At 36.0% G+C, this 11,707-nt stretch overlaps 1 protein-coding gene across 2 annotated transcripts; it reads left to right on the top strand.

The window, feature by feature from the left end:
- The first annotated feature begins 276 nt into the window (after positions 1 to 276).
- LOC120339723 (aldo-keto reductase family 1 member B7-like) lies at positions 277 to 10,434 on the top strand. 2 transcript variants are annotated; one of them, XM_039407909.2, is made up of 10 exons: positions 277 to 434; positions 2,394 to 2,562; positions 5,606 to 5,691; positions 6,083 to 6,244; positions 6,644 to 6,760; positions 7,183 to 7,263; positions 7,335 to 7,558; positions 9,084 to 9,249; positions 9,330 to 9,412; positions 10,202 to 10,434. In XM_039407909.2, exons 2-10 carry the CDS (start codon positions 2,544 to 2,546, stop codon positions 10,272 to 10,274), a joined length of 1,011 nt encoding a protein of 336 aa, XP_039263843.2. In that variant the 5' UTR covers positions 277 to 434; positions 2,394 to 2,543; the 3' UTR covers positions 10,275 to 10,434. The 2 variants fall into 2 exon arrangements, with proteins under 2 accessions (XP_039263843.2, XP_039263844.2); XM_039407910.2 differs by lacking the exons at positions 277 to 434; positions 2,394 to 2,562 and adding an exon at positions 4,940 to 5,302.
- The last annotated feature ends 1,273 nt before the right edge of the window (positions 10,435 to 11,707 follow it).

The raw sequence follows: 11,707 nt of genomic DNA, 5'->3' as shown, positions 1-11,707 counted from the left end.
CAAGTTTTGTAGCCTACCGTATTTGTTAATTTTGATCGGAGGAAATGAATTGAGTGAATGAATATAAGCCGCTCCGCGATCGAATATCAGGCCTGCAGGTGTCGCGGACTAAAGTGTCCGAGTTTATATTGTGTGTGTATATATCTTTTTATGTTTATAAACAGTCATTTTGACCCCTGTTTAATGCTGTTTTGTCGGATTTGGACTCCGACCACTCACTATACGTGAGCGAAAAATTGCGTCTTTTGATCTCTCTTCTCCGGTCGCTGCGCTGGCGGCCGGACGTGTTTTCAGTTCTTTAGTGATGTAATCTGTTATGCTGTTTTAAGTTATAAATTGTGAGTTGCCGTTCAATAAACGATCAATCTGGAATCCTTGAGTTTTCTCATTCATCTACAACCACGTTAGAAACATCTTCATAAACTGTGACACAGGTACGGTAGTGGTAAGATACCGTTTGTGTATGATTTTTGGGGAATCGATGATAAAAATATTTTATTTAGTAGAGGAGTGACTCGGATCACTTGGTATTTCAATTCGCGTTGAAATAAATGAAGAAGAATAGATCATTACGACAGGACATGGAAAAGCTACGAAAGTACCGTTATTGATCTTGTCAAAGTATTGCTACAATCATCCAAAATGTCATCTGCGCCGACGATAACGAACCAGCGCCAGCGATCTGTCATATTGGGGTCGTTACCACGAGAAAACGAGAGAAATAGCTTGCTCGATTTCGGGTGATCATGATCTGTCAGGTGGAATAACATATGCAAAAGTGGTTTTGTAACGCTAAATAGAAGTACTTACGTCGTGAACATGGCTCCAGAAGTGACTTGGATCACTTGGTATTTCAATTCACGCTAAAATTAAATTATGAATAATGGATGATCAGAATAAAAAAATAGCGGCACCTTGCGACGTGTCCTTATATTTGAGCATAGCTTTCTTGTTATCTAATGACTTTCCTAATGTATCTTCCGTTCGAAGTGCCATATCTAAGTCCAACCCATTTACAACGTATCTGTTAGCTAACATTTACACAGTCTTGGATTTTTTTAAATAGCGCGACTGTTTATCTAAACTTCTAAAGTAAACTCATCATTAGTGTCGGAGACTTTTTGTCCAATGTCATGTTTGAAAGCTTTACCAGATTTTGTGATGTACCCGATTACAATTTGTATTTACTTTGTGTTGTTAAGTCAGCAATAGAAAACTGAAGTTATCAGATTTTGGTGGAAGTCTTCGTACACTTAACTAGCGCATCATAGCACGCAGCGGTACCGGTAGACAAAGAAAGATCGCTGCATTCAATTTCATGAACTGCCGACTGTACCTGGAAGTTAACCAATTGATTCACAAGTACAGTCTCAAGGTATGTTTGCAGGTTGGTTTAATTTGAAAACTGGTGAACATTAGCGCTATCATGCGTGTGAATAAATTTACCACGAGAGATATGCTTAAATATATGGACACGTAGAGCATTTCGTCATTTTTCGAAAATCATACCACAGTCTACTGTTCGGCGTAAAAAACTTCCCACTTTTGCTAAGCTCTAGATCCATTGGCTAAAGCCGCGCGCGGAATCAGCTGATGTGCGTCCGCAGAACGTTCTGTGACGTCATAGCAAACAAAAAACGAATCCCACATAGCTAACAGAAATATTTGAAATAAATAAAAGTAATAGCCTTCTAGAAAAAAATTCCATGTTCAACCACTGACAATTTTGGTCCACTAATCAGAGAAGAAAGCGATTTTTCAAGTTTTCCACTAGGTGTCCAAAAATAATGCAAAACGATGGTTATGTCCACTAATTTTGTTTCGTTATGTCTAATCGACATTCGACATTTTCTTTATGTCTAATAATTTTGGGCGAGTGAACACATACCGCTTCTTCTTGGCAAAACCTTCTATCTTATATTCTGTACGTTTTGAACCTTTTCTAAGGTTTATCTGCTCTCCTGATTTCATAATCAGTTTTTATTTATTCGTTTTTATCAATCAATTTATCGCCTGTTATGCTGGTTATGGAGTCGAAATAAACATTGACTTTCTCGACCGCAAAACCAGTTCTTAACACAAAACAAAACCGCCGTCTTCCCTCTGAGAAGGGTAGAAAGTGGGCTTGGCAGCAGTCGTCACGCTCCGTTAATTTGAATGAAAGTTGGTAATAAAGGCAGAACTTAAATAGGCATTCCAAGTAGTTGATAAATTAACTCACCTTGCAAAACCTGAAAATATACCGGTAGTCTACACTCTACAGCACCAGTAGTCCAGAGTTTACAACCAAGGTAACGCTTGTACGATGTAAAATTTACTGTTATGTAAAATACTTATACTGTTGTCGTATTTTTTACAAAGAAATGGATGTAAAATTACAAAAATTTTTACAGTGTACCTTGTCAACAGTTGGTACGACAAATATTGCAGTAATAGGAACGTGGAAAGACAAGTTGCAGTATGCATGTGAAATTTACTTCAACAACAAATTTTGAGATTTAAATAAGTGAGAGTCGAAATCAAGGTTTCGATTTTTTGAAATAATGGAGAATCAAATATTTGGTAAAGTGTAGATAGAGTTTATGCGTAAAATGTATTTATAACCGATGGAGTTTTCTCAGGATAAAGCTGTAACAACAATTCTTTAATAAACTTTATTTGGCTAGACATCTTACATACTTTTATGCAACCTGAAGGTCTCTAATCAGACAGTATTTAGTCCAGAATTCACGAAGCCAGTGCATGCGTAGCAAATGTGGATTGTAACTATAGACTGTTATTGTTGACTGTTAGACCAAATGTTCGTATTTTGTTGCACAATCGAATTGAATCCAAATACAGATATATTGAAATATACGCTTGAACCCTTAATACAGTTATACGGTCGAATCCAAAGCAGTAAATCAACAAAACATGAAAACACTATATTTCAAGCCTTGGACGAAAGCCGGAAACACACGGAATCAAATTGATCGATACAAAGAACGTTCGATACAAAGAGAGTATTGCTAAGGCTTGTAGCGATAAATCATTATCAGGGAAATAGCTTAAATGGCCCATTCACACCAACGCAAAGCGTTGTGTTATATTTTACGCAAACGCAATGCGTTGAACTTGTTCACACTGCGATGCGTCATATTTTCAGGGCGCAGAAGTACCGGTACCTGTATCCATTCTGGCTCAGCAACTCGATATGCAAAGCGTTGGAGAAATAAGTGGGGAGGCAAACTGTTATTTAGATATAAAGTTGAGGGTTTTTGGCGAGTCTATAATCCAGTTGTATATCAATACACTAGTTGTTATGTTTCAAAACAATACAAACTTACAATGATTTATACACAATGAGAAGATATAAATTTAGAACATCTTATAGTTGAGGTTAGTTGCTTAAAGTCATCGCCAAACCATAAAACAAAGCACCTGATATCAACTCAAATCTCGAACAACGCAGCGCGTCAACGCAAATAATGTATCCTCGAGAACTCGTTGCGCTGATGCAGTCCGGCAAAATTATGAGTTAACGCAACCACGCACGTTTAAGGGAACTTGGATACTGTGTATTGAACTGCAGGTCCTTTCTCCTTGTTTACTTTCTACTTCGGATCCGTATGTGGCACTCACCACAAGGATGCTTGAACGAGATAGTATTAAAGTGAAAAGTAAAAATAACATGATCTCTTTCAACGAAATAGTAAGTAATTTGTGAGGTTTCGTTAGATCATGGTCTAACTTCTTCAAACAATACAAGATATACTTAAACAATTGAAGAATAACGCAGTGGTGTGGACAGATGTGAATGGACCCTGAATGAGCTATATCAGGGTGGTTCGAGGTTGGCGAGCCGCAAAAACTCTTGAGAATGTCTCGCGGGTCGCAGTCGAAGAAAACCCAAAAATGATCAAAACATCGCGAGTTTACTTATTTTAAATATATTAAGCAATTAGAGTTTACCGTTCTAATCATTTTCAATGAGATATTTAAAGCTGTTAGGTTTTTTAAAATTGCTTCCAGAGTAATACCGTGGTATTTTCGGTATCTTTTCTCGGGTTTGGTTTTGTAATGTCTTTTAAAAATTACATTCTATCGTGACAGATATTACTTGAAAATACACCAAACACTCGGGTTTAACGTTACTGTGGGTAAGGAAATACGTTTTTGCCCAATTTACCTTGGTCACCTTTTTTATTACACTCATTGTATAATGAATTGTTATCTTTGACTTGAAGTTGGGATTCCAAACCCAGAAAAAAAAACTGGATCACGCGGCGGTAAGTCAGTTCTGCGGTTCTCACTGCTGTCACATGGTCAGCGTTTGAACATAGAAGAGTGTTTTACTGAAATAAAAATAAAAAACGTGTCTTCAAATGAGGAGGTACTTAAGCACGAAGTTTAGATAAAAAGCGTCACTCATCTCATCGGCCTGGTTCTGTCTGCACAAGACAAATCGTTCTTCTTCTACCTATCACAGGACGTCATTCTCATGTTGGCATCGTCTTGACGTTGTGGATACAGCATTGAAATTCCGTGAATAAAAATACCTCAAAAATGTTCAATAAATACAAATATTTTCCCAGTGGCGTAGCAAGACTCTCGTGCCCCCCCCCCCCCCCCCCCCCCCGCAAAAATATTTCGTGGAAATGACCCTAAAAACTCTTGGACATGAGCTAAAACAACCCCTTTTTTATTTCGTCAAAAAGCTTAACATGTCGCTATTAAAAGGCAATGGTAACCTAAAATTTGCCGTTTATCTTGTTTACTTTAATTTTTTCCATACGTGCTTCCTCTCCTGCCCTTTTTCTGTCTTTCTGTGCGCCACTGAGAGGTTTTGCTTTCGACATTCTGACAGCCTTCGTGATTTTGCCGGTGCAATCAAACCACAAGACGCCGAAAATCGACGACTCCTTGGCATTGTTACGTAACAAAATGATTTGAGCAGAACTAACATCAACGTTATAAGATGTGCACAACTGGTTTTGCAATGCAGCTTCTGGTTTTGCGACTTAAATTTCCTAATTCTAACCGCTTGGGCCCCTTTTCGCTGTGGGCCCTCCCGCGACCGCGGGGGTTGCGGGGGTGGATGCTACGCCATTGTATTTCCCAATGGTTTAGTTAGTGCACGTAGAAATTGTTCGGGAATGTGTTTGCGGGTCTCGGTTTGAACCACCCTGAGCTATTTCATTGATTTCAACAGACTTTTAATATAAATGGGTTAAATAAAATTGAAGTCCATAGTTACAATCCACATTCGCTACACGTGCAAGTCATGACACTAGGAGGGCACAAGTGAACGCTGAAAAAAAAGGTAATCATTTATAAAAGTATATTTGTTATATCTGCTAACCATACGTAACAACCCTCTATTTTGTTTTCGTTGACCAAGTTCATTTTATATATTTTCTGCAATTTTTAATTCATGTCGTTCTTAATAATGTATTTTTTGTTGTGCGCGGATTTAGTGCCATATCTAAGGTTTTCGACACTAAATATGTCTATCTTTACATAAGTCTCTGTTACTCGATGCTTTATTTATCAAGTATAATTAATAAACTTGGGTTCATTCGCAGCCATGTCAATTATAAATAGGTTTGCCGATCATTGTGTTTAGAATCCCACCATCCCAATATGGACATGGATTTCATAACCTTGAATACAGGATATAAGATGCCGGCAATGGCACTTGGAACGTGGAAAGTAAGTAGGCTATAGGGTATTGCAATATTTCCGGAGTCAGTTATTCTTTTGTTATTTTTGATTACGAAGTTCAACTCCGAATTGTTCTGATGAATCGTTGTATCGATGAGTAGCACTAGTTTAGTAGCCTACAGCAGCATTTCTGGGAAATCCCCATCCTGAGCCGTAATAATTTTTGTGCCTAACTATCGAGGGAGGACAATGTTTCATTTCATATTGGTGAGAGATGAAAAGACTGTCGCACACATGTAGGTCGTTGCGAATCCCCTGTGCAGTTATCACGGACGCCCAGGGGTCCGAGGACCCCAATTTGGAAAACCCTGGCCTACAGTACATAGGTCAATATGGTCTACAATAGTATTTCGATGTAATATGCCATTGTATTGCACAGGATGAGGATCTTAGGAGTTTGATTCGAACAGCTATTGGAATAGGATATCGACACATAGACTGTGCGTGGTTTTACAGAAACGAAAATGTGATCGGAGATACTCTGCAAGATGTGTACAATGAAGGAAAAGTAAAAAGAGAAAATATGTATCTGACTAGCAAGGTAACAGTGATTTACTGATGATCTTTTTTCCACACATATAATACTATTCGGTACTCCGGTAGTATGGTTAGGGTTAGGCCATAATTTTATTCAGATGTTCCTTATTTTAAGTATATTAGTTCGGGGACTGTCTGTGTTAGCCGAACGAATATGTCCCCTACCCATCTAGGTTTCAGTCCCTTTGCACAACTTGATGTAAAGTAGGCCAACAAAATTAGTTCCCTCCGTATTGGTACACACACTTCTGGAGTGCCCGTTTTTCCACGCATATAATACTAATTTTAAACGACATCGCGTTTAGTTTAATTAAACGACCGTGAGAAACTGGTCCATGTTCTCAAATAAATCGCGAGTAATGCAAGATAGCATTATATGATATTTGTAATATTGTATTCTCAGCTCTGGTGCCAATTCAACCACCCAAATGATGTCAGAGAAGGATTTATGCAAAGCTTAAACAACTTGCAAACTGATTATTTGGATGCATTTTTATTGCATATTCCCTGTGCAATGCCGGTAACTATGGTCTCATTTTATTGGGCACAAAGTTTTGTTTTATTAAGTTGTTGTTCTTCCTATTTTTCTTGTTGGTATTTGTCTGCTTATGGTTATGAAAAATTCGCTTTTGTCATTACTGAAACAATTTATTTCAGTGGTTAAAGATTGTTGTTTTCCGTCGAATTATATTACTTTTATTTTCTTAAAAATTTCCGTTGGTTCTATGGAATCCGTTTTTCACTTCCAAGTCTTGTATGATAACACCATGGTGGTGTCCTGTGGAGGTCCTAAATCGCATTTCAGCGATCTCGATGGACAGCAAATTCATGAGTTTCTATAAAAGGAAGGCTACCGGTACTGTAAGAGATTTGATACTGTTGTACTTTGTTTTGGTCTTCGTGTCCATATATTTGAGCATTGCTCTCTTGTTTTTGATATAGAAAACAAACGATTTAACACCAGTCGATGAAGACGGAAATTATCGTCACAATAACGAAATTCATTATGTTGATACGTGGAAGGTAAATACTATAGTTTTTAACAGTCTGTTTTCAATAAACCATAAATAAGTCTCTTATTATACCAAATACAGGAGATGGAAAAGTTGCAGAAAGATGGTTTAGTCAGAAGCATCGGAGTTTCAAATTTCAACAAGTACCAGATTAACCGAATATTAAAAGAATGCTCGATTAAACCGGCTGTTCACTTGACTGAATCACATCCTTACTTGACTGATAGAAATATGGTGAAGTTCTGCAAAGATAACGGGATCGCTGTTATGGCATTTGGAGTTCTTGGATCAAAGAGAAGGAAAAAGTAGGTTTATTTTTTATACAAAAAGTGAATTGATTACTATTAAAGTGTGAACTTGGAAACTTTGGGCTATTGCTTGTATTTATATATATTAGGTCGGTAATTTTATCGCCATGGTTCCGCCGAATCCTAGGGTTTCCAAAACAATTATTGGGGTTCCGTGAGTTTAGAGAATTCCGTTACATCCGGCGAGAGTTTCCCTTTAAGTGGACTGTGTCAATTTCATGTCATTTTTCTCACTACCTATTTGCGTGGAACATCATTTTCTGCGTTAGGAAGTTTATAAATAAAAGCAGAAGCGCTTGAGTAGTTTGGATTGCGCATAAATATTTCATTGAGCAGCATGGAGCCATGATTTAAATGTATACGAGGGAAATGCAATGAACCTTTCCCCGAGCATCGACTTCCTTGTTTACTTCGTGACATTGGCCATTCAGCAGGATGCAAAAAGTGACGTAACAATGCTTCCTTTTTGCATCCGCTCAAACATTTTTCTCACTCAGACAGATTTTCAATTGTGGTCGTAAAGATTACCTCGTTTTCGCGTTTTGAACTCTATTCGTTAGTTTTCAGTTGTATTTCGGAAACTTAAATATGAATCAGATAATTCAATGATCAGATCACTCTGTTTTCCTAGGAGTTTTAATTTAATTGTAGTAATAAAAAATTAGTGTAGAAATAGCGGTGATAGACTAGGCTAAAATTCTTTACCGGTACTTTTAAAAAACAGATTGTTGTATGCAATGAATCCTAATGATGGTTTGAAACACATACCCCATTATACAGGCGCCAACTCGCAAAAGCACTCTTAAAATAGCCCCGAAAATTTTGCAATGGTACAGTATAGGGAAAATTTTTCGGGGGTCAAAGGTCGGGAAAAAGTTCATAGCAACGGGCCATTGAGTTCCATGCCTCATATCTCATGTAATAACATTGCATTGTTATTGTTGGGGTGTCTAATACTAGAATTTTTGGATTATTACAACGGATTATAATTTTAGTACTCTAACACTCGAGGGTCAAAGGTCGGGAAAAAGTTCTACACGGGGGACAAAGGTCGGGAAAAAATTCATAGCAACGGGCCATTGAACTCCATGCATTTTTTCTCATGTAATAACATTGCTTTGTTATTACACGAAATTTTTGACTTACATACGTTTATGTAGTTTAATTGAGAGTTTGAGACTTTAATTTCGTTTTAGATTATTACAATGGATTATAATTTTAGTACTCTATTAGTATATGATGATGATGGTTTATTTCCGAATATTTCGTTACATATAAGTACATATTGCAGTAAAAATAAACAAACAAACAATAATAATGAGATATAATTGAAAGGCGGGCAAGACTGCAAGGTCTACCTAAGGAAAGTTCCTTCTAGAACAAGACAAGTTATCACAGAGATCACAATTGCAGTAGAGAAGAAATAAATTTTGAGTTACAAGCGCGGTTAGGAGGCCTTAAAAATCAATTCCTCAAAATATACTATTAAGTTAATGCATATGGCGTACTCATTTCTATTTAGGCCTACAATACATGATCCAATCCTTCGACAAGATCGGGTGTTGAAATCAATTGCAGAAAAACGAGAAAAAACCATTGCGCACATAGCGATTCGATTTCAAATACAAAGGGGAATAGGGGCGGTTATAAACAGCTCACATGAATCCCGGTTAAAAAGTAATTTCCAAGTAAGATTCGGAATTGTATTCTTTACTTATCTTATTCCATTTTTCTGCTCCCCTTCGCAAAAAATCATGATCTACTTTAGGTTTATGACTTCGAATTAAGTGATGAAGAAATGGAATTGATCTATGATTTGAACAAAGATTGGAGAGCTTTTGACTTAAAATGGTAAAATATTTTTAACGTTATTATACTATTATATTATATATTTTGACCGGAGACTGTTAAACGTTGGTATCATGCAGTATGTTTTCCATCTTTTTGTTCTTTTTTTTTTTTATGTCGAAATGTAGTGGGTGGAAGATATTTTGCTATTAGCAATAAAACTTTTTGTGACTGATGTATTTGACTGACCATGTATATACGCGACTTTCGGTATATTCCAATACAATTATATTTAGGTTAGAAATTAATTAATTGTTTAAAATGGTAAGGGGGGCCGTTCAGATACCAGACTTAAACCTAAGTCTGGTATTACGTTTTGTCTCGCATCTATTAAATTTATTGAGGTTGTTTAAAATACGAGTTACATGTCTGAAAATTACGATTCTACACTTTGTGCAAAATAACTCAGCATGTAATGTCAGTCAAATCGAAACAACATATGAGATATCGCGACATTCGTTTTGGCGCTGACACCGCAGGAAATCAAGATTCCATCCGGCAGAATAATTATATGAACCACGAATTCTTTGAATTGGGTTCTCTAGCTAAAGCAGTCATGGTATACGATACTCTTGTGATTTATAAATCACATTCTAATTCGTTTGCATATGTTTTTCAACTTTGTATATAGATCTAGATGCTATTTAATTCCTTGTTTACCACATCTAATCAGTTCATGTAACAAATATGACGGAGAAAAACCTCATTTCAGTTCGTTCAATGAATAGAAAGATAGAAATGTAATTGAGTTTTTGTCCGCAATTAATTTTGATCATTTCCAACTTTTTCCAGGTTTCTTGAAGGTCATAAATATTGGCCACATAAACCGAATTATTCTGAAGATGAGTTAAGACAAGATGAATGAACATGGGATTGTAAGGTCAACCAAATAAAAGCAACATTCCATCATATGAAACCGTGCTTTTATTTTAAATGAAATATTATTGGTGTTTTGTACTTTGTACATTTAATGAAACATATTTGCTTTGCATTATAACAATTCTTAGCGGTGTCTCGAAAATGTCGTGTTCCACTTGACCCACGTGTCCCTCTCATCCAACGTTTACCGTGGGACAAGTGGGACACGTTGGACAAGGCATTTTTGAGTCACCTCAATTCTTTGTACACTGAGAAATAATCTAAGGGTGGAATGATGTAAGTCGCGGGTTAGTTTGAAAACTTTCAAATATTTATATTACTTGAACGAATTTTTGTTCAAATTTTTTTTTTTTAATTTTAGTTACGGACGGATTAATTTAGCTACGGACATAATAATAAAATATTCAAATATTACATCGCAATCTCATAAAAATAATTCTTGAAAATTAAAATCAAAACCAAAATGTTTATCGAACCACTTTCATGACATGTCTTTATTGTCACATTTTAAGCCCGCAACTAATAAGCAAACGTAGATGAAATTATTAGTTCCTTTTTGACTACTCTATTCATAGAAAAGGAAAAAAGGAATGGTGTGTGGAAAGTAAATGTGACACTATATATATATAGGTATAGTCACTAAATTATACTAATTATCAGAACCACTATGACGCAATAGTTAAATTTTTATTGGTGACGATAATTTGAAACCGCGTAATATTTGTCACCGTACGCTCTTGACGTAACTTTGACGCTCATAAGTTATAACGTGAGAAACTTATGCTGTGACTGTGACAACTACGACGTTGTCAATACGTCAGTCATAAAATTAAATACAAATCATGAAAGGTAATTCCAGCAAAATTCGAATGATTCAAAATCATTTTGTTTTCAATAAAATAAACTTTATAATGTGAAACTAATGCAATTGTAAAACAAATCTATACAATTACCACGAATATATTTATTGAGTTCTTGTTTTCACCACTATTCATTAAACATTTGGACAATTAAGGCACACACTCCAAATTCAAACTGCATTTTGAAATATGGAGCCATCTAAGTATATCTTGTAACTTACATCAAGTTAAGCTTGTTTCAATAATATTGATAAATCAATTCAAGCAATGTATAAACTTTTTAATTATAGATTTCCAATGAACGGATAATAGAGCAACGAGCAAATGAATGATTGATTTACATCAAATCCGCATTGATACGTAAAACAAAAATGTCACAAATGATTTGAGATACGTTAATTAACGTTCGGTGAATTAAAACAAAATAAAAAGGGATAAAATATTTTGGGAATGTGATTGTGACATTTAGCGGTTACCTAATAAGGTATATTTTAATATGGTAGAAGTTTATTTAGCGCTGAACGATTTTGTTGTTTTAAAAAAATCGCCGTAAATAAGA

This window comes from Styela clava, chromosome 9 (genome assembly GCF_964204865.1).
Source record: "Styela clava chromosome 9, kaStyClav1.hap1.2, whole genome shotgun sequence".
In the NCBI taxonomy this organism is placed as follows: domain Eukaryota; kingdom Metazoa; phylum Chordata; class Ascidiacea; order Stolidobranchia; family Styelidae; genus Styela; species Styela clava.
The sequence above is the reverse complement of the archived record's forward strand: the minus strand, read 5'-3'. Positions and strand labels throughout refer to the sequence as shown.

What these genes read in the sequence shown, in the direction of transcription:
- LOC120339723 (XM_039407909.2), top strand. An exon ending in ATATTCCCTGTGCAATGCCG is followed by an intron (nt 6,761 to 7,182) that starts GTAACTATGGTC and finishes TTTTTGATATAG; the next exon opens with AAAACAAACGATTTAACACC. An exon ending in AGAGCTTTTGACTTAAAATG is followed by an intron (nt 9,413 to 10,201) that starts GTAAAATATTTT and finishes AACTTTTTCCAG; the next exon opens with GTTTCTTGAAGGTCATAAAT.